Below are 27,643 nucleotides of genomic sequence, written 5' to 3'. Positions count from 1 at the left end.
GATTGCTGCTTTCACTGCGCAGCGATCCCTATTGCTGTTCTGGCTTCTGAGATTCAAAATATTTTTTTTCTTGTTTTCCCTCCTCCAAAAACTAGGTGCGTCTTGTGGTCTGGTGCATCTTATAGAGCAAAAAATACAGTACTTGTTTTTATTCACCCCCTTCGCTGTTCTGCCAGGCTTCAGTGCAACGCATCAAAAAGTAACCGGGGTCCACTGTGCCAACCAGTCATTCGGTCCTGCCTTTGCCAGTTAACCCCTTGATCCCTGATAAATGGTGATTCTGTAATGCAGAAAATAAGACGGTAGCCTATGACCTCTTGATCATATAAGCTCTGTTAATGCATTCAAAGAAATGCATCACACATACACAGCTTAAACGAAGCTACTGGGAGGTGGGTTTGTAGCTGGCTGACTGACCAAACCCAGTGTGTGCTCACCAGTGGTTCCTTGTCATCCTCTAAAAAGGTGACAAGCGGAGTGCCACAGGCTTCTGTCCTGAGCCCAATATTGTTCATCATCTTTGCAAATGACTTGAATGATGGAATTGAGTGGATGCCCATCAAATATGCAGATTACACCCACCTCCCTCAGCTTTCAGGAACGAGTAACGATAGATATAGCATTAACTATATGCCCTGTTTAGGGAAGTTTTAAATATTTGATGTTTTATTCTGTTTTTAATCTGTTGGGAGCCACCCAAGTTTGAGCAGATGTCTTATCTGAAGCTGCGTGTCCATTTTAAAAGATGTGTTTTCTTAGCCTTTAAATTGTTTGCACTGAAACACAAGCAATAGGGGACTTTTTACACCCCCCCCCCAGCTCCTGCCCATGTTTGCCATGCTTGAAAGAGGCTTCACGTTTCCTCACAAATCCTCCTGTATGTGTGGTTTTAGGATGATGCCAACTAGCCACATAAGGCTATTTTCCAAGCCTCTGAAATAATGTTTCAAGTTTGGGCTTTTTAAATCGCTGGTAGTCTGAGGAAGACAAAAGTATATTAGCAGGATTATTGTCTCCCAGTTTCCCATTGTCTTTGTGGTCCAAGGCGTATGCAAAATTCAAGGAAAACTATGGGCAAGGTAGGTGAAGTATCTTACTCTTTTTTTTAAATCATTGGCCATTTCCATTTCTTCCGCATCTTCACAGATGTGGTATATTGCACCGAGTTTCTTGATGTATTGGAAGAGGGGAGGACCAGGATTCAAATCCCATTTAGCTATGGAGCCTGGGCCAATCGCTTTCTGAGCAAAACTTGCCTCACAGGAGTGATGAGGAAAAGGGCGGGTGGTGGTGGTGAGAACTTTGTACATTAGCCTGAGCTCCTTAAAGAAATGTTGGAATCAAAGTATAATAAATAAATTCAAACTGAGCTTGCAAATGCCTTGGGTGAAATACAGTGCAACATCTTAGCTGCAAAAGGTGAGAGCTATGCCTGCTGCCTTTTAAGCCCCCCAATGCAGCCCCACCAGCAGCCCATTTTCTAAAGAAGGGTGAATGTGTGCTCAGTTATCAGGACAAAACTTGAGCTCAGCCTGCAGAAGAGCTGAAGCTGACTCGGGAAAGGTGGAAAAGTGCTGTCATGAAGGCGTGCTCTATCATTTCACGTTCTTTAATGTACCAAGTAGACCTGTTGCACCAAATTACAGCCACATTTCAGGCCTCCTGAAAGTGGCGAAAAAGGAACAGAGTCCTCATCTCTTAGGAATCCTACACATTGCCAGCTGCACATATATTTCCAGAAATAAATGCAACCGCAGATAAGCAAAGGTAAGTTAAAACTTCCAGCAACTGACAGGTAATTCGGCAAAAGTACAGTTATGTTTCTGATAAAGGAAGGGGGAGGAAAGGAAGAAAAAAACAGTGTTAACAGTCACTAAAATCCCCTCCATATTATGGTGAATGAAAGTAGAAAGGAGATCAAGGCTGTTGGTGCCACTCCTATGTGGATTCAACATTTCTGAGAAAGCCAAAAATGTTCAATGAGGAATGCCAGAAAAAGGCGTAAGAGTCAGGAGGATGGCATGTGAAGATTCTGACGGAACCTGCAACCTAGCTGGGATACTTTGAAATTGCCTTGCAGTTCAGCACTCTCTGCAGTCTGCCAGCTTTCATATGTTTTAATGGGATAAACAATGGCATAGCTTCTTAATCATTGCTCCTACTTGCCATCAGCCTGTAAAACAGTAGAAGTCAGCTGCTCTGTTTATAACTGCATGAAAATTTAATTTTAATAGATTCCCCCCGCCCCCCCTAGTAATAGCATTCAACATTTTTAACAAACCCAGTCTTTTGAAAAAGGGAATTACAAAAAGGTAAAATAAGTTGCCTCTTCTATTTAATGGCAAGGTAAACTTTCTCTTTTGTAAAAATGTGAAAAGAAAAGACAGAAGAACTGCCTCCTAAGAAATAGCAGGATTAACATGATGTTATTTGAGACTGGATCACACAATGTATAGTATGGCTGATCATCTGAATGGAGCCTAGTGCAGCTGATAGAGCACTTTCTAAACTCTGAAAGGGTAAGGCTTGATGTGCTGGGAAACTTTATACGAAAATAACTTACACCCCAGAATGGACAAAAACCAAGGTAGAACATAGAAGAGATATGTAATCTCTCATACATGACACCCTCATTACAGAACCTCCTCAAGTCTCATTATAAAATTTATATTAAAACTTAGTAAAGTGCACCTTTTAAAAGACTTGTCTAGTGAAAGAGCATTTGGAAAATATAAAACACTTAACACAAGACATATAATAATAGTTAAATCAGAATGTACATTTTCAAAAACTACTTTTTAAATTTTTTGATTCACTCAAGAATAAATGGTGTCAGCTACAGTAGTGTTCACATTATTCTTCAGTATTATGCAGCCTCATATGATTTTGTTAGTTGGCAATCTTTAGATTTGGAGCATGGCAAAAGAAGCAGTCTAAACCACCGCTACTTCTCTCTGTGTAATAAGGCTCCTCTGGCAGACAGATGCATGCCATAAAATCATGCTCAGATTTTGGGAAGCTTTGGTGCACTGACCACAGGATTGGCCTCCTGCAAGTACCTCCGCCCTGCATTCTTGTAGTCATAAGTACATGTGTGAGTCTCTGCATAGCGGTGAGTTGCACAGAAGTTGTTTCCACATCTGAAAAGAGAAAGGCAAGTGTTAGAGATCTTCCACAAATCTCATATTCCAGATGCTGTCCCAGAAATAAAATAATGCCATTTTTGATGGTTGAAGGTCTCATCTAAACAAGTTGAGTAATACAGGAAGGCTAGTAAAACCAGAGAGACAAAATCACTAACTCCTGACGCGAGATCTGCATTCTTCGTACAGCACAATCCACTGTATGTTCACTGGAAAAAAAGTCCCATTGTGTTGGATAAGGAAGATATTGGGACTATGCAGGACTGGCAAAATCAGCAGCAAAATTAAGAAAATCTAATGGTGTTTTGTAGAAGAATGTATGCTTTTTCAGACTACTTAAATATTATAGTATGGTGAACTTGTGAGCAGGATTTCAGCTATAAGAAACAGAAGTAATTTGATTGTAATAATTAGGTTATGTTTTGATAGACGGAAGATAAGCTGCAGCAGGAGTAAAAATAACTGCATGGGGAAAGGGGTGGGGAGTCAACAAAAATAAGAGAAAAGGCAAACTTGTGTTATGACTATGTATGTTAAAAATGTTGAAACTCAATAAAATATAATTGGAGAAAAACCAAGTCCCACTGTCCTGAATGAGGCTCACTCCCAGGAAACTGTGAATCAGATTCCAACCTAAAAGGGTTAAAAGTATAGCGCTAAAGGAGGAACATTGGCTTTGGATGGAAAGGGGGTGTTGGGAGGAAGAGCACGACAGAGGAGTGGAGAAGAGAGATGCCATAAGCTGGATGGGATCACGCTGGGGGTTCTATCCTTGCTTGTGGAGGCCCATGCTAACCACAAATAGAAAGGGGAAGGTTGATTTCTTTTTCAGTCTGCTCTGTCACACCTCACGATGTCCTCCAGGGTCGCTTGAGTCCTGACCTTCTGGAGCAAATTTCTGAGAGGTATGGGATCTACAGGGGAAACTGCTGAAGACCGGCTCCCGCTCACCCCCAAATCCATTAGCAAAATCCACCCTCTGCTGTTGTTATCAAAAGGCCTTCTGAGGATGGAAGGGCACAGTAACTTAGTCTGAGGCAGCAGCACTCATAAAGGTAAAGGGACCCCTGACCATTAGGTCCAGTCGTGGCCGACTCTGGGGTTTGCGGCGCTCATCTCGCTTTATTGGCCGAGGGAGCCGGTGTACAGCTTCCGGGTCATGTGGCCAGCATGACTAAGCTGCTTCTGGCGTACCAGAGCAGCACATAGAAACGCCGTTTACCTTCCCGCCGGAGCGGTACCTATTTATCTACTTGCACTTTGACGTGCTTTCGAACTGCTAGGTTGGCAGGAGCAGGGACCGAGCAACGGGATCTCACCCGCCGTGGGGATTCGAACCACCGACCTTATGTGTCCTAGGCTCTGTGCTTTAACCCACAGTGCCACCAGTGTCCCAGCAGCACTCATACGCCGGATTAATAACCCGGGTTCAGACCAGTCAAATGGAGGTACTGAACTTTGATACTGATAAACAGCGGGCAGAGTCAATGGGAGTGAGGTTTATGAAGGCCTTGAGAAGATCGCAGGAGGTGACAGTCTGACAAATGTATTACGTTCGCAAATGAGGAACCTAATGAGGAGATCGTATTTGCTTAGCTTGTCTGGAACAGCAGGGTGAGAGGTAGGGAGTCAATCGAAAAGGAATACCTGAAGTTGGAGAGAGATAGAAAAAGGGGATAGAAAGGTGACAGTCAGAGACAGAGGAAAAACTACCTAGAGTGGGACCAAGTAATCAAGACAAGAAAGAGCAGAGGAGGGGGGAGACCAGAGTCAATGAGAGTCACTCAGGCTTGCAAATTCAGAGATCATGATGTCTAGGACATCGTATTTGTGGCTTTGTCTCGTGTGTCTGCTGTAGCTGCAGCTTAACAACATTGCAAAGCCATTTGAACTTGTCTGATCTGTCACTGCTTGGTTCAAACGGTGAGAAGAACACTAATGGATTCCAGGTATGCACTTCAAACAGGGCGATAGTGTCCCTGCCGGGGTCCTATTATAAAACGCTACAAAAATCCCCACAACCACCACTTCGAAGTGTATATCAAACGGCTTGTAAGTAAGGAAATAACTTGTTTCACCAATTGTCTTGGCCAGCCAATTCCACTGGATTAGAGTAGGCATAAAGAACTAGTGCCTGAACACAATTTGGCAGACATTTTGCAATTCCCTTTGTCGTGTATGACTTAGCTGAGATTCCTGCATTGTAGGGGACTGGACTAGATGACCCCTGAAGTTCCTTCCAACTCTACGATTCTATTGTATCTGGAAGAAGAGGGTGGTTTTATTCAGTGTTAAACCCACTGAAATTAGTCATGGGGGAGGAGAGAGCAGAAGAATCCAATTATTTTAACAGTAGGGGCAGGACCAGGACTAACTCCTGGACATGACAGCTTTCAACATCCAGCAGCTATGCAACGCTGGTAAATTTCTGTGATTCCACAGGGCCAAGGCGTGCCCTCCCTCCCATTCGCACAAATCTCTACCACCTTTAAAAGGAAGCTCAAGGTGTGACCCCTTTTAAATGAGATGCAAAATATTCGGAGATATTTTACAATGGACAGCCCTTCATCCCTTGGAGATTTACGTCAAGAAATTTCACATTTTATCAAGGAAGAAATAATAACCATTAATAAGTGACAAAGCATGGCAACAAGCTTTCGTTTGAAGACAAACACATTCAAGGTGCAAACTCAACCTACCTACATTCATAGCTAGTAGCTAATCCAGTTTTCTTTCCACAGAAGAAACAGTGCTTTGTCATTTTCTTTTTAGGCTGAACTGAACCATTCACAGGTGGGAGATGAGTTGCATCACCTGCTTTCAAAAAGCAAAACGTTCTCAGTTTATATGTGCTCTCAGAGAAATGGTGTAAAAGAAAAACAGCACACACGGAAAACCTTGCTTCACAGGTGAAAAACAGTTTCTTGTTTCAAGTGACTTTTCTATGCCCCCAAAATTACATAATGCAAACTTTGGCAGCAGTAAACATGTTAGCCTGACACATGTTGTTTGATTAATGTGTTTTAATAATAAGGCAATCTTAAATACTGCATATTTTTTTGTTAGCGCAATACACGCTATATAGAAAACTAAGTGGTTTTAGTTATGTGAGATCTATGCTGCCCATAAGAACTACTTTTTTTATTTAGAATGATTACCTTTGAAGAGTTTTGGTTCCAGAACTGCTGTCTATAGAAAAGAGAGGTTGGATACTCCCTCTTAGATCCTAGTTCAGTTTCAAATGAGACAAGCACTTTCTAGCTGATAACAGCAATACGGATTTATTACTCACCTATTCTTTTTCCTGCAGCCACAATACTTCCATTCAATCCAAGTCCAGGAGACTAAAAATAGAGAGGTTTTTTTGTATTAGTGGATTAGGTGAAAAAAACGCTGGGTTGGGAAACGGGCACTAAAGCAAGATAAATGCATTAAGCTGTAGCAATTCAAGAACCAGTTGATGAATTTGAACCAAATTTGGTACGTAGGACTCTCATAGTGTACATAAGCACAGATTAGTTTTTGCTTGAAAAGACACGATGGGAGGTGGATAAAATATTGCATTTGCTATCCCACCTTTCTCCCAGGGTAGGACCCAAAGTGGTTCACAACATGAGTTAAAAGCAAATACAGCTAGAAGACACATCAGATGCAAATATGAAAAACAATTAAACAAGTTACCGTAGTATTGGTATGTGTGTGTGTGTGTGTATATATATATATATATATATATATACACCTCTTCAACTTACATTTTTTTGCTGACGTGAAATTTCATACAATAAATTGTTGTTGGAAAGAATGCATACCCCTACACAATTTTTTAATGACAGCAACTTGTTCAGGGTTTAACGTCAAACTTTAAAGAGAAAGATGAGGGTGATGACGCCCTGACTATTTTAGTTCAGGAAGGATTTTATTTATCTAAATATTTACATACCGCTATTTCATAAAACACATCAAAGCAGTTTACGCCAGAAGTTACATTAAACCACATGGTAAAAACCAAATAAAAACGATTAAAACCAGACATCAATTAACTAGTGTGGAAAAATGCATTACAGTATATGTTTGCAAGATTTAGAAGAATTAAGGGTGTTAAACTGTTACACATGTCGTAGACAGCATTCCATACATCTGCTGCTGCTGCTGCTGCTGCTTTCTACAAAACCCTAGCATGGAAGAGAAAGAAATCATTCCTCTTTTCCTCCACAAAGAACTTAGGGAACGAAGAAGTGACTGGGAAGGAAAACACCAGTGAGAAGCATTTTCACCCTTTTGCCCACAGACACCTGTTATCTCCCATTATCCCCTGCCTTATTTGGGCACCAAGATACACAGAACTCTCTTGTGTATGTCAGAACAATCTCCTCTCTTCTGCTAGTGCTGCTATGGGAGCCTTATCCTGCACCAGGCAAATTGTGCTGCTTGTTAAAACAAGGTGAACTTATGTAGGTAAGGTGCGGAAAGGGAGCAGGGCTGCAAAATATCGGTTTCATGTTCAAGAAATCATTATATTCACTTAGAGGTAAACAACTGCTGGAATAATTTTTATCAGTGCGATTTCTGCACTGACAACTTTTGGTTAATGGCCACTGTTAATAACATAACTATATCACTATAATAACATAATTATTTCACTGTTTGTACTTCTCTGCTTTTCACCCCCCCCCCCCGATCTGCTTACAACCACTAACGATGAAGTGAATCCATGAAACTGGAACCAGAAAAGTTTTGCTAGTTCTTAAGGCGTTTCAAGACTTTTTGAAGTTTTAGATGCAACGGCCTAACATAGCTACAAAGTACAGCAAGCCCTTTCCCATCCTTCTCCTGCCCCCAAACACTGCCAGGCAATATTCCCATCACCAGCCCAAACCAGGGAAGAAATGCGAAAACACAGTATCTCAGTAAGAACCTAAAGCGAATGAGACTTTTATGTACATTTTTGGTGTTTTTGTGTTGCCCTTGATATGGTTGGCGTCAAAAGCTGAGCAGCTTGAATCAAAACAAGAGCCCAAGAACTCAAGAGTCATATTCAGCCATTAACGCTCCCAATACAATAAGCATTTCGGGAAGGGGAGATTTCTGATCACAGGGAGAGCCTAGGGTGTTTCAGTGTCTTACTTTTCGCAGATATATCCCAACGCTTGGTTGGCAACTCAAGAGTCAGTGGTTACAGTTCCACACTCTCCCTTGCACAATTTGCTTATTGGAGTGTCTTATCTGAATAAGAAGGGACGCAGGTGGCGCTGTGGGTAAAAGCCTCAGCGCCTAGGGCTTGCCGATCGAAAGGTCGGCGGTTCGAATCCCTGCGGCGGGGTGCGCTCCCGTTGTTCGGTCCCAGCGCCTGCCAACCTAGCAGTTCGAAAGCACCTCCGGGTGCAAGTAGATAAATAGGGACCGCTTATCAGCGGGAAGGTAAACGGCGTTTCCGTGTGCGGCTCTGGCTCGCCAGAGCAGCGATGTCACGCTGGCCACGTGACCCGGAAGTGTCTCCGGACAGCGCTGGCCCCCGGCCTCTTGAGTGAGATGGGTGCACCAACCCCAGAGTCTGGTAAGACTGGCCCGTACGGGCAGGGGTACCTTTACCTTTACCTTTATCTGAATAAGGCTGATGTACTGAAGATGGGTGTTTAAAAGCAAATGCAGATTAATTCATGCTCCTGGTTTCACTGAACATGTTGATAGGCGAGACTTGGAGGTTTCTAGTGGGCCACAGCGGATCAAACTAACAGTTCCCTTCTATGTTACTCATAATTTGGATGTAGACAGCAGTGAACTATTAACATGCCTTAGAGGAGAGCGCAAAATATGGTTTGAAGCTCAACATCAAAAAAACGAAGATCATGGCCACTGTTCCCATCACCTCCTGGCAAATAAAAGGGGAAGAAATGGAGGCAGTGAGAGATTTTACTTTTTTGGGCTCCATGATCACTGCAGATGGTGACAGCAGCCTCGAAATTAAAAGACGCCTGCTTCTTGGGAGAAAAGTAATGACAAACCTAGACAGCATCTTAAAAAGCAGAGACATCACCGTGCCAACAAAGGTCCGTATAGTTAAAGCTATGGTTTTCTCAGTAGTGATGCATGGAAGTGAGAGTTGGACCATAAAGAAGGCTAATCGCCGAAGAATTGATGCTTTTGAATTCTGGTGCTGGAGGAGACTCTTGAGAGTCCCATGGACTGCAAGAAGATCAAACCTATCCATTTTTAAGGAAATCAGCCCTGAGTGCTCACTGGAAGGACAGATCGTGAAGCTGAGGCTCCAATACCTTGGCCACCTCATGAGAAGAGAAGACTCCTGGAAAAGACCCTGATGTTGGGAAAGATGGAGGGCACAAGGAGAAGGGGACGACAGAGGACGAGATGGTTGGATAGTGTTCTCGAAGCTACCAGCATGAGTTTGACCAAACTGCGGGAGGCAGTGGAAGACAGGAGTGCCTGCCGTGCTCTGATCCATGGGGTCACGAAGAGTCGGACACGACTAAACGACTAAACAACAATAACAACAAAGAACCGCATATGGCTTAGCTAATGCAGCAAAGTGTGAAACTGGATAGATAGATAGATAGATAGATAGATAGATAGATAGATAGATAGATGGATAGGAAGATTAAGCAAAAGCTTTTTGGACGATCAAACTGGAAGTCACAAGAAAATTAATGAATGGAATTTATCACCAAGATAGAAATTAAATGCCAAAATTATGAAGTCCTAGACTTCTGAAAAGTATGGCTGGTACCTACCTGAAAGGGAGTTTTCCACTGGCAGTGCAAGGCTATTGGGTTGGGCTTACTGCTTGAAGAGGTGGTCAAAGGCACCATGAACAAGCCCAACATGCCTAAGAAATACTGATACAAACAGTACTGAACACCCACATCTAGTTCTCAATTCCAGCTGCAATCAGCTTTGTGACTCTTAACAGAAACAAACACTAATCAAGCCTTCTAAGGAACACAAAGAGGAATCGCATCTATTTAGAAAGCTTATGTACTTACTAGGAAGTATCCGGGCATTTCATTATGGGGAGCGGCCACGTTGTAGCTTTCTCCTTGAAAATGTTGGAGGTTTGTAGTCCGCGCAATACCAGAAGTCCGAAACCTGCTTGTCCCACAGGAATTCTGCAAAGCATCTCTGTTTGCGCTCCGGGCCAGCGAACTTAGGAACCCCACATTATTTACAGAGACAACAGGATCTTTGGATGCCTTGACCGCTACTTCTGTGACTTCCCGTGCCTCCATTTTAGAAAGGAGGTCGGGTCTTTTGCCGGGCGAGTCTAAACCTATGCCGTGGAATTTAGAAGTCCTTGGATATGTGGAGTCGGCTAAATTGTGCAACTCCAAGGAGCGCAGAACATTTGGCGAGGCAGCGGGCCTCAAGTTACCAACCTCGAAAAACTTGGACTGAGCTTGAGGTTTCCGAGGACTGTAACGTGTCATCTGTGCGGAGCAGTGAAGAGGCGACAATTGTGTGTTCTTCTGGGGACTTAGTTCGCAAGAATTAAGAATACTAGTATCCGCTGCTGCTGCAGCTGCAGGGGTCAGGAGTTTTGTAATCGTCTTGTTTGGAAGATCTGCAGAAGCAGAGTCCTCATCCCCCTCAGATAAACGGAGCTCCGTGTTGACTTTTCCTATTCCATATAAATCACTGCACGGTTCAGCTAACAAGGCAAAAGCATCAGAGTTTGGAATAACCTTTTCTTCTGCAGCATACAGCTTTACATTGGTGAGATTTGGATATAAGAAAGAACCAGCTTCATTTGTTGCCGAACTGTTATCTATATTTCTCCCAGGGTGCCTAAGTGGAGCAGGGACCGGAAGAACCACGCTGTTTGTCGGAAGCTTTGAATCTTCTTTTTCCACACGTGGAATTTTAGGGGGCAGCCTAAGGCTGCTAAGTGACTGTGGAGCAGTCTCCCACCTGTCATTTTCCTTCACGAAGTCATTACTAGTGGATGGCATCCTTCTGCCAGCAGATGATAAAAACGAAAGTGCATTTTGAGAAAAGTCTGAGGTATTTGAATTCCTAGGAGGTAGGCACGGTTGTCCCATACGGCGGAGTGCTCGCAAAAATCTCTGGTGAGCAGCTGTGACTGAGCCACTAGATGGGCGAGGAGCCAATGGAGGGTGGGGGTTCACTTTAATTGTTTTTTTAGGCTGTGAAAAAAGAAAAAGGAGACGTGGTTATTATTACTTTTTCTGCATTACAATATCCACAAAAATTCCGAGATGACTTTTCAAATTAAAAAATAGCCTCTTCCCACTTTCTTTAACTGCATACCTTTCCAAGCATGGCCAATTAAGGAATTAAGTGAATTTAATGTCCAGATTAGTGCTCAGTGTCCAGATTAATAAAAGTTCAAAACTATAAGTCTGCATAGACGGCCATGTTAATAACTAATTTTTTTCTAATAAATAATGAGAATGTTGGAGGGAAATCAGATACACTAAATAACACCGCTTTGCATTTTTTAAATATAAAAACAGATTCTCATTTAGAAGTTGTTTACTATATATAGTCGTACCTCGGTTCTCGAACACCTTGGGAGTTGAACATTCCGGCTCCCGAATGATTGAAAACCGAAGTGAATGTTCTGGTTTTTTAACGTTCTTCTGAAAGCTGAACGTCTGATGGGGCTTCCAATTGGCTGCAGGAGTTTCCTGCAGCAAATAGAAGCCGTGCTTTGGAAGTCAAATGTTTCAGAACTTGAAGGGACTTCTGGAATGGATTCTGTTCAACTTCTGAGGTGCGGATGTACTTTATACTAAAAATGCATCTTTGTAATAAGTGGCACAAACATATATTCTGGGCATATTATATAGTAAAGTATTATCTTTTGTTGGAACAATGTCTGCTATTGAAATAAAAAGTTGCTACAGGCAGATCAGGATGTTTTTGTCTCTCCCTTACTAAAGTTTTGGTCCAATAAAAGTACTCTTATTTCTATACATTTCCTCGCTTTAAGGCCAACAAAGCAATAATTCCCTCTAACAGTTCTGTGATGAATACTTGTACAGTGGTGCCCCGCAAGACGAATGCCTCGCTAAACGAAAAATCCGCAAGACGAAAGGGTTTTCTGATTTTTTAGCGGCTTCGCAAGACGAATTTCCCTATGGGCTTGCTTCGCAAGACGAAAGCCCATAGGGAAATCTCCGGGGACAGCGGGGAAGCGCAGCGCGCCTTCTCCTCTGTTCCCGGACCTGTCCTAAGGCTTGCGGTGGGAGGTCCGGGAACAGAGGACAAGGCGCGAAGGGCCTCTCCTCTGTTTCCGGGGCTTGTGGTGGGAGGAGGGTTTTTCCTCCCCACCGCCAACATTCAGAACAGCATTCTGAATGTTGGCGGTGGGGAGGAAAGCCCTCCTCCCACCGCAAGCCTTCAGGACAGGTCCGGGAACAGAGGGGAAGGCGCGCAGCGCTTCTTCTCTGTTCCCGGGGCTTGCGGTGGGAGGAGGGTTTTTCCTTCCCACCGCCAACATTCAGAACAGCATTCTGAATGTTGGCGGTGGGGAGGAAAGCCCTCCTCCCACCGCAAGCCTTCAGGACAGGTCCGGGAACAGAGGGGAAGGTGCGCAGCCTTCGCTGCCGCCTGCCAGCATTTTAAGATCACCCCGGGACAGCGGAGAAGTCTCCGCTGTCCCGGGAAGGCAGGCGGGGGGAAGCAAAGACTTTCGCCCCCCCTCCCGCCGGCCTTCAGAAGAGGTCGGGGGACAGACTGTCCCCGGACCTGGTCTGAAGGCGGTTTCCATAGGAACGCATTGATTGATTTTCAATGCATTCCTATGGGAAACCGTGCTTCGCAAGACGAAAAACTCGCAAGACGAAAAGACTTGCGGAACGAATTAATTTCGTCTTGCGAGGCACCACTGTAGTCCATAAAGGTTACGGAAGTCAGCTAACTCTTCCAAAGAAATGAATATGCAGATAGTTCTGTATGGGGTAGAAGAATCTGTGCCTTCACCTTTTTACTCAGATTCATGTTCTCCATCTTTGCTCTAAGAAGCTTCATTTTATTCATTGTAATAGAATTCTCAATAATCTGTTCACCAGAAGGAGATGCCTCTGTATCTTCTTCATCATCCGCATATAAATTATAAACAGAACCACCACTGGCAAGGAGAGAGTGCAAATTTACATTTTAATATTAGGTATTTAAGTTGTAAATATAGATGCCAAACATTCAAAGCAATGGGGGGGGGAGGTGTCAAAAGCTTTCAAAATTAAGTAGGATGAGAAGAGGTGGTACCCTGGATACATTTATGGCTTTGAAGATAAGCCCCGACACTCTGAATTGTGCATACTGGTAACCAGGGCAGCTGTTTTAAGATCAATATAACATCTCATGCACAAGCACTGGCCAACATTAATGCACTTGGATCCTGGACCAAGTAAAATTTCTGAAGAGTCTGCAATGGTAGGCCCAAGCAGAGTGCATTGCAGTTAACGCAATATGGATGTGTGTTACCACAGCAAATTTGACCTCATCAGGAACATGTGTCACTGGTGGCCCATCAGGCTGCAATGCAGAGGGAGAGAAGAAAACCAGGGCTATTCCATTGCCTCTTCTGAAACAGCCTTTGACCCTTCCTCTCTCATCACTCCATCAGGCTACCTGAACTGCTTCCATCCCACCTGGTTATTATAATTTTTAGAACTGGTGCCTGAGTTTGCTTTCTCCCTCCTCCACCCGCCAAGCCTCTTTTCCTTGAGTCTCTTTGTGTTGTAAGGACAGGGACTAGTTTTTGTCAGCTGCTGAGGAAATCTTTTCAGATGAAGAGCAAATATATAAGCAAGCAAGCAAGTTGGGTGAAAGGCACTTCTGGCTACAGCTGCCACCCGAATCCAGAGGTGTTCCAAGCTTGTGAACCTGATTCAAAAATCCAAAACATTTTCAATCACTGTACTCTGGTTGCACGCCCCCAAGGTCTTTCAACGCCACATTTTCAGGATCCATTGTTTCATAATTTTAGAATTCTGTGCCTTTTCCTTCCCCCTCAAACCTATGGACCTGTCCGACTCCAATCTGCCTCATCAGCTGTAGCAAAAGGTTGAAGCGCTTCTTCAGAATGGGGGCCCTGCAGATTTTTCCTACCAAATCTGTAAGAAAAGTTTCTATGTTAGACATTTTTTGTAACTTTTCCGAAAAGAAATAAAACCCAGTATACCTTAACGATTCAGACAATGGTGTTAAAGTTCCATCTCCCTTGTCTATAATACGGAAAAAATTCAATTGATCTCCTTCGCGGTATACTAAGAAGGTAACCTGTTTGCTGGATGGAACCTTCTCCCAAATATCGTCACGACTGGGATCCATGTATTCTGTTATTTCCCTAATTGGGTCTCCCACAGGAACTAAGAGGAAAAACAACCAGAAATATTTTATTGTCTGAAAGCAAAGATGCACACTTATCACCTAGGCAACATACTGAAAAGATTTCTCTCCTGAAGCTATCTTAAAGTGTCTCTAATAGGCCAAATTAAGTGATTGTCCACATAGCTTCCTCGAATAAATAATTAACCTATGATCAAGTTACTGTCAAGTAAGAACCATTTTCAAATAGAAATTTAATAAATAAAATCAATAACTGGCTAGACCTTCAGCAAACTTTACGGCAGCTCAGAAAAAGAGAGAGCCCCTTTACCCTTACCAGCATAATTGTCGACAAATAGACTGGGCTGCACTTGCAGACAGATCTCTAGAGCTGACACAGGTCATTGTGTGGGCCAGAGTTTGCCCATCTTTTTGGGCCAGTGGCCACATTTCAGACTTGAAACTGCTGTGGCTGCTGGTCATGACATGGCTGCCACAGGGGAACATGGCAAAACACAACGCTGCCATGAAGGGCATGATATGACACAAAATCAAAAGTATTGTCATTGCTGCTCAAGATTACATTGTGTTTACCATGGGAAGCTGGCTATGTCCTGCTGGTCTTGATTGTGGAGATCACACAATATAGATCTCTCTCTCACACATACACGCACGCATGCACGCACGCACCAACCACACAAATACATGCCCCCCACATCTCTCTTTGCCCCCAGACTGCACATACGTAGACCACATAGTCATGCACAGACCCCTCTTCCATGCACAAACCTCACAGATAGCTCTCCCAGATCACACATTCCTGCGCGCACCCCCCTTCCTTCTCTCTCTCTCTCTCTCTGGGGTGATGCAACTGCTAGCTTAAGACTGGCAGGCAACAAGCAAGCAATGAGGCAGGGGGGTGGGGAAGCCTTCTCTGCCATCTCCCCCCCAAAAAAGAATCCTTCCAAACCAAACAGAAGGCAAGGGGCAGACCCTTCTAGCTCCAGCAATCACTCTGAACTGTTCTGCCGTGTAAAGAACCAAAGCAAACCAAAATAATAATAGTAATAATATATATAGATATATAGTGGGTTACCAACCCAATGGGGATGCAGGTGACGCTGTGGTCTAAACCACTGAGCCTAGGGCTTGCTGATTGGAAGGTTGGCAGTTCAAATCCCCACAAAGGGGTGAGCTCCTGTTGCTTGGTCCCTGCTCCTGCCAACCTAGCAGTTCGAAAGCACCTCAAAGTGCAAGTAGATAAATAGGTACCGCTCCGGCGGGAAGGTAAATGACATTTCTATGCGCTGCTCTGGTTTCGCCAGAAGTGGCTTAAGTCATGCTGGCCACATGACCTGGAAAAATTGTTTGCGGACAAACGCCGGCTCCCTCGGCCTGTAAAGTGAGATGAGCGCCGCAACCCCAGAGTTGTTCGCAACTGGACTTAACTGTCAGGAGTCCTTTACCATTACCATTTTTTAACTAACCCAATGCCCACAGGCAGCCCAAGGCACAAGAGAAAGCCTTTGAGGGTACCGTGACGCTCACAGGTGTCTGGGTGGCGGTCCCAGATTTTGCTCACTTCCAAGGCTGTCAAACCTGTAGTAGCTACGGAAGGCCATCCCTACTGATGCATTAGCATTACTTTTGCCCTTTCCAGCCACGAGAAGTATTTCTACAGATGCAAATCAGCCCTTTTTGCTGCTGGCAATGACAGCAAACAAATTTCATCCTAGTGCATGGATTTTCCATGCAAGTCTTCCTGAAGATTTCACACATCCGTAAATAAAAAGATTTTTCTGAGACAAACCTTGCAATTTTGAGCACGGATTTCACTGGAGAAGCAGTTTCTGAGTAATCTTTAAGGGCAGCCCCATATATAAGGTACCGCAGCTATCCAACTGGGATGTTATCACATGGATCACCATGGCAAGGCTAAACTCTGTCCGGCAAAGGTTGCAAGCACGACAAGGTTGATAAAAGGAACCTGAGGCCTGGTGGGCCCCAAACTGACAATGCTGGATAAAAGAGCACCCCCAAACTGTGAACCAACTCTTTCAGGAGAAGTGCAGTGCCAAACAAAGCAAGATAAAACACCAAAGTCCTAGGAAGTACCTGCTCATAGTGCCTCTGTCTTATCAGGATTCAGTTTTAGTTTATTGGTTGTCATCCAGCCCATTATGGAGTCCAGATGATGCACCTGTACAGTTTCACTCAGTTGTGTGGTGAGTTCCCACCTCCCACCAGAAGAAATAAAGACACAAGACACCATAATTAAGGTTAATGGGCAAAAATTGGCCACAACTTTATTGGTTACAGGTGATGAGCGTTATTGGCCTAGGCATTGGTCCTAATCGACTATCTGGCTTCAGGCTGTCTGCCTGAGAGGCCAGGAAGGGTTAACACCAGCAGGGGGAACTCTGCTGATGCACATCAATTAGGCACTCCCCCCTTGGGCCTTGGGCCCCCGGAGTCCTTTACCGGACTACCCTTCGCAAGTAGACCATGGATCAAAACCGTAAGGAGAGGGAAGACATAAGGGTCAGACTGATTTGTGTTGCAGTGACACTCTATCAAGAGACACTCTAAAATGGGTTTATCTTGTGCAAACCTTGCCGGTTTTAAAAACACACTTCCAGGCATGAGGACTCTTGATAGTGCACTACAGAGTGAGGGCTGAGAGATTTCCTGGGAGAGTCGATCTGAGTCATCTCTAATGATAGAATCGTCACTCTAATGATAATCGGGGGTTTTAACATCCATACGGGTATCGGGGCTCTCACAGGCAGTATCATTGAATGCCTGTTTTTGACTTTGGGCTACGGATTCAGTCACTATGGATGATTTGATTTGCTGGATACAGTGATTTGCTGTGAGCACTGCTAAAAAGAATGATTATGAAACCACAGTTGTGTCTCAGGTACTAATACTAAGACCCAGCCTCTCCTGGTATGCCCCGCGGAGGACCTTAAGGTCCACAAATGACAACACTTTGGAGGTCCCAAGTCGCAAGGTGGTTAGATTGGTCTCAACTAGGGCCAGGGCCTTTTCAGTACTGGCCCCGACTTGGAGGAATGCTCTTTCACAAGAGACCAGGGTCCTGCAGGAGTTGACATCTTTCCGCAGGACAGAGCTGTTCCGCCTGGCCTTTGGTTTGGACTCAGTCTGACCCTTATGTCTTCCCTCCCCTTACGGTCTTGATCCATGGGCTACTTTTAAAATGAGGCTGCATTTGAAATTGCATTTTAACCTGTGTTTTAAATTTTTTCCTCTATTTTGTTTTTATTGTAATTTTACTGGTGTTAGCCGCCCTGAGCCCGGCTCTGGCCGGGGTATAAATAAAATTTATTATTATTATACGTCTTCTGTAATAATGATAAAGTAAAGGGTAAAGGGACCCCTGACCATTAGGTCCAGTCACGGATGACTCTGGGTTGTGCACTCATCTTGCTCTATAGGTCAAGGGAGCCGGTGTTTGTCCGCTGACAGCTTCCGGGTCATGTGCCAGCATGACTAAGCCGCTTCTGGTGAACCAGAGCAGTGCACGGAAACACCGTTTACCTTCCCGCCAGAGCGGTACCTATTTATCTACTTGCACTTTGAGGTGCTTTCGAACTGCTAGGTGAGCAGGAGCAGGGACCGAGCAACGGGAACTCACCCCGTCGCGGGGATTCAAACCACCGACTTTCTGATTGGCAAGTCCTGGGCTCTGTGGTTTAACGATACTTTGCAAATAATGCTTAGGGCTTCCAATGTGGGAACCAAAGGTGCCCCATAGTTAGAACATGCTTCCCACTGTCAGGTGATATGCCCATAGAAACCAATCATCTGTGTGTCTGCCCAGTATATTGAAAAGGAGAGGGGGAGAAGAGAAATGCAGAACACATTTGACATTTACCCTTCAGCATTAGGACTTCTGTGTTGGTCAAATTGCTGAAACTATCTGCAGTAGTTCATTGAGTGCTTTGAACACTCATTCTCACTTTTAATTTTGTATACAATGATAGACATTTCTGTAAATACGAGGGATCAAATGTTTGACCCACTTAAAGTAAACCACCTCTCTTTCAGCACTTGGTTCATACCACTCAGCTTCATACAATATTTACGGGTTTCTCTCGATGCAAGTTACCAAGAGTAACTACAGAGCAAATGCAGTAACATTTGAGCGAGCGCTAAGAACACACTTCTCACAATGTTTGTTTCTTCATTTCACTGATTTTGGAAATAAAAATGTATCTTCCCTTGCATGTAAGTGTAATAACTGGCCACTTTGCCTGCCTCCGTACCACTGTTTTATCGCAGACATTACAATGGCAGAGAGGACGCAAAGGCACGTCAGTGTAGTTTCTCTCACTTTTCTTTAAAGAATTTGTAAAACTAAAATGACAACTATGTTAGGTAAAGGTAAAGGGACCCCTGACCATTAGGTCCAGTCACGGACGACTCTGGGGTTGCGGCGCTCATCTTGCTTTATTGGCCGAGGGAGCCGGCGTACAGCTTCCGGGTCATGTGGCTGGAATGACTAAGCCGCTTCTGGCGAACCAGAGCAGCACACGGAAACACTGTTTACCTTCCCGCCAGAGTGGTACCTATTTATCTACTTGCACTTTGACGTGCTTTCAAACTGCTAGGTTGGCAGGAGCAGGGACCGATCAATGGGAGCTCACCCTGTCGTGGGGATTCGAACCGCCGACCTTCAGATCAGCAAGTCCTAGGCTCTGTGGTTTAACCCAACTATGTTATGTTAAGGTTATTTTCCCTTTTTTGGGGGAAAGCAATTAGCTTTTAATATGATTGTCAAATTTAAGTCTAGATTTGAATCTAACAAGTCAAAAAATGAATATACTTTTGAGGTTCCCCTTTTCGTTCCTCAAAGACAGGCTGTGGCTACCCAACAATTATCCTCTTGTAGGTACACCAAGGCTTGTGCTGCAACAGCTAAAGGAAGATGCAAAGGGCACGCAAAAATTCCAGCCCAAACTACACAATGATACTTTAGTGGTGGAGAGAGAATGATCCAATAACTTTTGGGGTGTGATATATAGGTTGGGCCTTTTACCAGAACTGGGAGCCTATTGCCAAGTTACTTTGTTGTTGTTTAGTCGTGTCCGACTCTTCGTGACCCCATGGACCAGAGCACGCCAGGCACTCCTGTCCTCCACTGCCTCCCGCAGTTTGGTCAGACTCATGCTGGTAGCTTCGAGAACACTATCCAACCATCTCGTCCTCTGTCGCCCCCTTCTTCTTATGCCCTCCATCTTTCCCAAGCCCAGTTACTAGTGTTGTGTATAACAAGGCAGAAGTATGTAGAATCAATTACCACAGCACTTTAACTCATAGGTCACTGGGGTGTAATTGATTTATTACTGAAGAGAAGCACAAAAAGGAAAGAAGCTCTCATTCTCTTCAATAGTTAATAATGTGACCCATAATGGCAAAGTGAAGTATGTGCTTTACTCCCTCTCACCCATCAGCGGGATCACAGTACAGTGGTGCCTCGCTAGACGAAAAGAATTCGTTCCGTGAGGCTCTTCGTCTAGCGGTTTTTTCATCTTGCGAAGCAAGCCCATTGACAGCTTAGCGGATTAGCGCTACAGCTGTCAAGCGGCTTCCAGCGATCAGCTCTTAAGCGGCTTATCAGCGGAACAGCTGATAAGCGGCTTAGCGGCTTAAGAAAAGGGCGAAAAAAGCCCGCGGGGGGGATGCAAGATTTTTTTCGTCTTGCGAAGCAACCCCATAGGGGAATTCATTTTGCGAAGCGCCTCCAAAACGGAAAACCCTTTCGTCTAGCGGGTTTTTCATCTTGCGAGGCGTTCGTCTTGCGGGGCACCACTGTAAGTTTAACTTCCAGGTGGATTGTACTGACTATGCAAAAAATACTTCAGAGACAATTTAATAGGCACCTACCTCTTCTAGTATTAATAGGTCCACCTCGCATTGCCAATATCAACTTCAAAGTGCAGCCCTCTGAAATGCTGTAAACCAATCAAAAATGTTTTGTAGCCTTTTTCCCACAACAGAAATGGTATTTAGAAACATCTGTAATTGCATTTAAATACTCACTTGTAATCATTCAAGCAATAGTCGTCCTCTAGCTCTAGATTATTCCAGATTAAGTGTTGCTGAGATACGGGGATACCTTAAAATGACATTGATAAATATTAATTGGCTTACTGACCTTGTAAAGCTGTGCCCCAAATCACCATGGTAAACCACTGCAATTAATTGTAAGTATACTTAGTTATGTACATTCATTTAGGTTAAAGGTACTAAAGAGCTGAAAAGATGTGAATACGTAGTAGAAAGTGCCTTGAAAATATATAAAGGAACATCCTGACATTACTATCAAGTGAACACAAACTACTTATAACCATTTCTGTCCTTGAGATTAAATGGTAACAACAATAAAACAGAATACAGTGGTACCTCGGTTTAAGAACAGCCCGGTTTAAGAACGATTTGGTTTACAAACTCCGCAAAACCAGAAATAGTGTCTTGCTTTGATAACTTTACCTCGGTCTAAGAACGGAATCCGAATGGTGGAAGGGCACTGGCGGTGGGAGGCCTCAATAGGGAAAGCGCATCTCTGTTTAAGAACGGACTTCTGGAATGGATTAAGTTCGTAAGCCAAGATACCACTGTAGCTACTTTGCTTGAAAAGTTCATGGTTTTAACTAGCCTGCTTCCAAAAGCAAGGAACCAGATGCAACAAGAAACCTGCAGGCGACACGCTGTGCAAAGTGTGCCTTTCATCTATCTTGAAATTACTGCAAATCAATTTCACTCTACGTACAAAGTAGGAACCCACAGGGTGGCATTCCAGAGGTTAGTGCCACCACCGAAAAGGCTCCATCTCCAATTCCTAGCTGTTTGATCTCACACGACATGCCATTCTCTAAGGTGGTCTTATGCAGGTAGAGTTCACGAGAGAAGGAAATGACTGTATTCTCTAATTTGGGGTTATGCTATTCTCTCCAGGAGAGCTGTGTTGTGTTATGCCATGCCACACACCACAGCTATTATGTGTTATGCCGCGTTTCCATGGCAACCATTTGAGATCACTGGACTCCTCTCCAAAAAAGTATGACCATCATTGCTATTTACTGTTGTTGCAACAGAGACCAGGCAAATTTAACCCATATGATTTAGGAAGGTTCTGTTCTTATTTCCTTTTGGGCAGAGGCTGTTGACTGTGTCAATGTAGTATTGAATATCACATTTCAATGTAAAGAGATCAATATGTAGTTAACTGATAAGAAGTTTTTTTATGCTGTCTGAGAGCACTCATGATGGCTCTATAACACTAGAGCTACAAATCTTGGCTTGCTGTGTACAATGCTGGGGTACTGAATTTTGCACTAGCTGAAACCTCTGAGCACTTAGGTGTTAAAACTACTACCAGTGAGTACTTGGGTTCTTGTGAAAGCAAGCACTAATGATGAAGAACTCTCTGAAGATACGTCTATAGCATGAACAGTTGATAGATACTCATACAGAAAAGTGTAGATATTTTTAAGAATAAGTTACTACCAAAACATATCAGCTATCATTTAAATTGGCTAATTCACTGTCTTTGTAAATATCTCAATGATATACCTCAATGAGAATTCTAAACTTATGTAAGAAACGAAATGCCAGTACAATTCAATGGATGTTGTTGAATGGATGCTCATCAAATTTGCAGGTGACACCAAACTGGGAGGGGTAGCTGCTGCCACAGAAGACAGAATCGGAATTCAAGATGACCTTAACTGATTGGAGAACTGGGCCCAAACTAACAAAATGAATTTCAAAAGGGACAAATGCCAAGTTCCACACTTAGGCAGGAAGAACCAGCTGCAGAAATATAGGATGGGAAACACCGGGATTACCAGTTGTACAAGTGGAAAGGGTCACAGGGTCTTAGTAGACCACAAGCTGAACATGAGTCAACAGTGTGATGCATCAGCAGAAAAGGCTAATGCTATTCTAGGCTGTGTCAGCAGAAGCACAGCGTCCAGATCAGGGGTTGGCACGGCTTACCTGGCATGGGCCAGATCACTCCCACGGAGATCCTCCGTGGGCCGGACCGGTGCAGCGCTGGAAATCGCACCTGCGCATGCCCAGAAGCGATTTCCGGAGCCGCGGAAGAGAGTCCCTGTGCCACTCAGCATCGGTTTAGCGTAGTGCGCGGGGACTCACTGAGCGGGCGGCTCGGTTCGGGGGTGGCTCATGGGCCAGTTAAGCAACCCTTATGGGCTGCTTCTGGCCCATGGGCCTTAGGTTGCCGACATATGGTCCAGATCAAGGGAAGTAGTAATACTACTCTATTCTGCCTTGGTCAGACCCAACCTGCAATCCTGTGTCCAGTTCTGGACACCACAATTTAAGGATATTGGTAAGCTGGAACCGGTGCAGAGAAGGGCAACCAATATAATAAAGGGCCTGGAAACCAATCCTTATGAGGCATGGCTGAGCCTGGAAAAGAGGAGCCTGAAAGGAGATCTGACAGCCATCTTCAAATATCTAAAGGGCTGTCACATGGGAGATCCTAGAATTGCAGAGCTGGGATCCCGAGAGACATCTAGTCGAACCCTCTGTAATGAAGGAAACCAAACTAAAGCATCCATGACAGATGGTGGCCCAACCTCTGCTTAAAACTTCCATCAAAGTACACCACCTTCCAATGGAGTCCGTTCTATGGCAAAACAGCTCTTACCACCCCAAATTCTTCCTGACGTTTAGTCAGAATCTCCTTTCTGTGACAGGAGAAAACAAGCTTGCTCCATCTTCCAGGTACAGTCATACCTCGGGTTAAAATAGCTTCGGGATAAGTATTTTTGGGTTGCGCGCTGCGGTGACCCGGAAGTAATGGAGAGCGTCACTTCTGGGTTTCGCCGCTCGCGCATGCGCAGACGGTCAAAATGCTGTCATGCGCAGAAGCACCGAATTGCGGGTTGCATTCGCTTCTGGATGCGAACGGTGCTCCGGAACGGATCCCGTTCGCATCCAGAGATAACACTGTATCCAGAGATAACACTGTATTTCACACTGCTAGCTAGCTCTTTACACTGCATTACAGATCACAATGGCATGTTTTCTATAAAATAACCGCCTTTTCAAGTGCTAAGTTAAAAACCTTTCTAGATTTTTATAACTTAAAAGGACACAAACCTTCCAATCTCTGGATTTTAGTTTTCACAGAAATTACTGTTTCAAAAGGAGATACCAGCAGCTCAAAGCATGTTCCTGTTAGAGTTTCAATGAAGAGCTCCATAGTCTCATAGAAAGCAAATTTGTAATGGCATGGCCCCATGTTATTATCATTGTAGAAAGGAGGTTCTTTCTTGTTGGCCATTCTAGGTACTTTAAAAATGCCTTGTGGGAAAGTCAGTTGGGAAGCGTTGGGCTCTGAGCTCCACGACAAGCCAAGTCAGCTCTGAACACGGGACATGGGTGATGCTGTTCATGTTTCAAAGTTTGCACCTAAGACAGACACAGAGTCAGTAAACATGGTATTTGAGGAAAACAACATTTTTTAAAAAACAAACAACAAACAAACAATTGTCTCTGAACTTCTTGTGTGAGTTGTGACACAAAATAGTTACCTGACAACAGGCTACAGGTCAAAAGAAGGGACTGTTTATGGACTGTGCTTACACTAAAATGGTAAAGGGACCCCTGACCATTAGGTCCAGTCGTGACCGACTCTGGGGTTGCGGCGCTCATCTCGCTTTATTGGCCAAGGGAGCCGGCGTACAGCTTCCGGGTCATGTGGCCAGCATGACTAAGCCGCTTCTGGCGAACCAGAGCAGCGCACGGAAACGCCGTTTACCTTCCTGCCGGAGCGGTACCTATTTATCTACTTGAACTTTGTCATGCTTTTGAACTGCTAGGTGGGCAGGAGCAGGGACTGAGCAACGGGAGCTCACCCCGTTGCGGGGATTCGAACTGCCGACCTTCTGATCAGCAAGTCCTAGGCTCTGTGGTTTAACCCACAGCGCCACCCACGTCCCTTCGTGCTTACACTATCACCCATCAAAACATTTGCTTGTCTGGGCTGTTATTTGACTCGGGAGTAATTTTCTCAGCGATATTTAAACAAACTAATAAATTGATATTAAGCACTGTTGTATCGTAACCTAATCCTTTTCTATTCACACATGCAGCACATAACCACTCGCTTGCAAGAAGTTAAGGAGGTAGAATATCTGCAAAATCACGCATACTGGTCAAGGCCCTTCAATGAGTTAACTCAGGGGTATGCATCCATCTGCCCTGAGGGCCAATGCCTCTGGGGATGAAATCAACTCAGTGTTTGCAGCACCAAAGTGACCTTCCATGGTGTGCAAGCCTGGACAGTGTGTATGGAGGTCCTGGGCTGCCTCAATGACAAGACACTCCTCTTGGTCTTGATGATATGGTCCAAAAGAAAGCAGAGCAATGTGTTTGGCAACAGCTTGGCTGCAGGAGTTGCCAGGAGGAGGTGTACAAGACGCCATACAATCGTCTTCGGGACTCCACTCTGAATTTGTGTATGGTTTCCTCCTTAGACTTTTCTTCTCCTGAAGATATCCCTCAAGGCAGCGGAGGTTTAGGACCAGAGTTTTCCTTCTCGTAGATAGGCTACCTTCCCAGGTTGACAAACCCCATCTGCCTCTCACTTCCCTCTACATCACAGCACACTGGGGAAGTCCCTAGCTCACTGAGGGTTTGACACCCATCAGCTACCCTCACCCGATTTAGCTTTAAATTTGAAAGGTAGAAAATTTAATTACTGGGTTATTTATTATTTTCAAAACTGTTCTACATTTTGCAACACATAAAACAGCATACTTGATAACTTGGACAGATGTTTAGCAAGCCATGAAGGCAAGCACACGAGTTAGGCACTTGGAAAGTTCGCTTTCCTTGCTTCACATCTGATTTTGGGCCAAATTATAAACAGTAACCAAACAGGTACGATAAATTAAGCATACCTCCTGCTGTCCCGAATGGAAGCAGCCATTTAACTGCCAGCTGCGTGCTCTAGGCTGCGCCAATTGTTTTGTCTGTCTGTCATTGTGAGGGCTTCTAGAAGTTCACACAAGAGATTGCTGTACAATCTTTAACATCTCAATTCCATGCACGTTTATTCAGAAGTATGAGCAATTGCATTCAACATGGCTTACTGCTAAGTAAACATGCACGGAATCGCAGCCTAAGTCAATCCAACATTTCAGTGGGAAGGTGGCTAGAGTACCTGGGCTGAGCAGTGGAAACAAGCATGAACTTTTTTCTTCACTAGCACAATTCAGCCCAGATTTATGAAATCCAACAAACACTGTGTGGGAAATGGGGCTTTGAAACTGAAACACTGGTGAAGCAGTTGCACAGAGAAAGAAGCAAAACCCACAGCTTCACCACTGTCAACCTGACTATGCTCATTAGCCTTTCAGCAAAGCAGCCTTAAGGCCGAATGCTGTGAAGTCTAAGAGGTTGAAAACTGCTATTGCTCACTCTGGATGCCAAGGAGGAAGAGGTCTCCCATTATGAACCTGGCACTTCAAGGAGCGGCTTTGGGCTTCCGGTTCCAACTGGCAGCCTCTGGACTAACTTCCAGTTAGTGCAGTGTGCCAAAGGTAGTGCAGTGTGCCAAAGTGACAATTGCCTGCAGCACCCCGCAGCTGAAACATGAAGCCTGTATAGCATGAGTAATTTATTAAGGGTTTGTTTTTATCTATTAACAATCTCAATAATACAAATAAAAGGAAATCATAAATAAACTTGGGAAGGGGGAATCATTTTTTGTTTGTTTTCTATTAACAGTCTCAATGATATGAATAAAAGGGATGTATGAATAAAAATGGGGGGAGGGAGGAGGTAAACTTTGGGGAAATAACCATGTACACTAAGTCCGCAACTGACATTACATTCTAGGGAGCGTGCTGAAAGCCATAATCGTGTATAGTCAAAACCCAATGGCAGGCGGCGTTGCCCAAGTCATTTTCACCAGAACCCCACCACCTTTTAACATTTTTTTTTTTTGCCAAGCACATAAAGCCGAATGCACACGAGTTCAACGTGCGCTAGCTGCGGATTCAATGTGCATAAAATTCCATTCGCTGCGTTGGCATCATGACGGAAACGTGAACACTTGTGTTTCAACCTCTGCCGTGTGAGGCTCGTAATACGGGAGGATGCGCTTTTCATACTTTTTGCAAGGGAAAGGCGCGGGAACTAAACGCTGAGGTGAAGCCAATACATAGGAACTATCATATATCTATATATCTATATATAGGTATATAAATATAGTGTTTTATATATATATATATATATATATATGTACATAGCTATATAAAACTGTAACTTGATCCATATAAAACTATCTATAACAATATTTACATCTATATAGGATCTATATAGGAACTATATCTAGATCTAATAGGTTTTTCTCTTTTACTGTTCTGTTGGAAGCCGCCCAGAGTGGCTGGGGAAACCCAGTCAGATGGGCGGGGTATAAATAAATTATTATTATTATTATTATTATTATTATTATTATTATTATTATTACTATTGTATAAACCTATCTATAACTATATATACATAGTTATATAACTCTAGCTATCTATCGCTATAAAACTACTCTCTCTCTCTCTAAATAACTAGTAGCCTTCCTTGAGTCCCTGTCAGGACAAAAAGGTGGGGTGCAAATAAATATACAACAAATGACATAACAAATCCACTTAATAGTGCTAAGAATGCTAATTCCCCAAACACAACTCTTTTGGAGGGCGTCTAGTCACTAAACAAGCGCGTCCCGCGAAGGAGGGAGGAGGGGAAAGAGCGCAACGGCCGCCTCATCCTCCTCACCTGCCTGCCGGTCGCCTCCGCCTCTCCCTCCTTCGGTCGCTGGACGGGGCGGGGCCAAGCGCCGACTCACAGGAACACCGGTGCCGCCGCCGCCGCCGCCGAACACGCGACCATCACGAGAAGGCTGGGAGGAAGGCGCGGAAGGAGAACCGGCGGCCGCCGCTGCCGTTAGCCGCACTCACTCGCTCCCGCCCCCGCCCGCCCCCTCCCCTCACAACGCGGCGCGCAGCCCGCCTCCTCCCTCGTCCGCCCACCGGGCCTTTGTGACGCGGCCAGGCGGGCTCCGGGCCAAGCCGCCCAGAGGTCTCCGCCCTCCCGAGCGCCGCCGCCCAATCGCCGGGCGCTCCCGCGGCCGGGAA

General features: G+C 44.4%; 2 protein-coding genes across 8 annotated transcripts in view; one reads left to right on the top strand and one right to left on the bottom strand.

Annotated features, from left to right (window-relative positions):
• Nucleotides 1-3,717, top strand: part of CFAP99 (cilia and flagella associated protein 99) — a 38,574-nt gene extending 34,857 nt beyond the window's left edge. Inside the window, exon 17 of the mRNA XM_083738351.1 lies at nt 140-3,717. The gene's annotated coding sequence lies outside the window, so the exon portion shown is untranslated. The remainder of the gene's footprint in view (nt 1-139) is intronic.
• ZFAND4 (zinc finger AN1-type containing 4) lies at nt 2,778-27,643 on the bottom strand. Of its 7 annotated transcripts, none has more exons than XM_083738339.1 (10): nt 27,285-27,643; nt 23,607-23,918; nt 20,517-20,592; nt 20,361-20,428; nt 14,305-14,491; nt 13,101-13,248; nt 10,142-11,299; nt 6,436-6,487; nt 5,843-5,957; nt 2,778-3,140 (listed from the first exon to the last, which is right to left on the bottom strand). In XM_083738339.1, exons 2-10 carry the CDS (start codon nt 23,788-23,790, stop codon nt 3,005-3,007), a joined length of 2,124 nt encoding a protein of 707 aa, XP_083594465.1. In that variant the 5' UTR covers nt 23,791-23,918; nt 27,285-27,643; the 3' UTR covers nt 2,778-3,004. The 7 variants fall into 7 exon arrangements, 6 of the variants coding, with proteins under 6 accessions (XP_083594465.1, XP_083594463.1, XP_083594464.1 ...); XM_083738337.1 differs by having other exon boundaries at nt 5,847-5,957; nt 27,285-27,632; XM_083738338.1 differs by having other exon boundaries at nt 5,843-5,960; nt 27,285-27,544.

The sequence above is a fragment of the Podarcis gaigeae genome, assembly GCF_964106915.1.
Source record: "Podarcis gaigeae genome assembly, chromosome: 5".
NCBI lineage: Eukaryota > Metazoa > Chordata > Lepidosauria > Squamata > Lacertidae > Podarcis > Podarcis gaigeae.
This window is presented reverse-complemented; position numbering and strand designations above follow the sequence as displayed.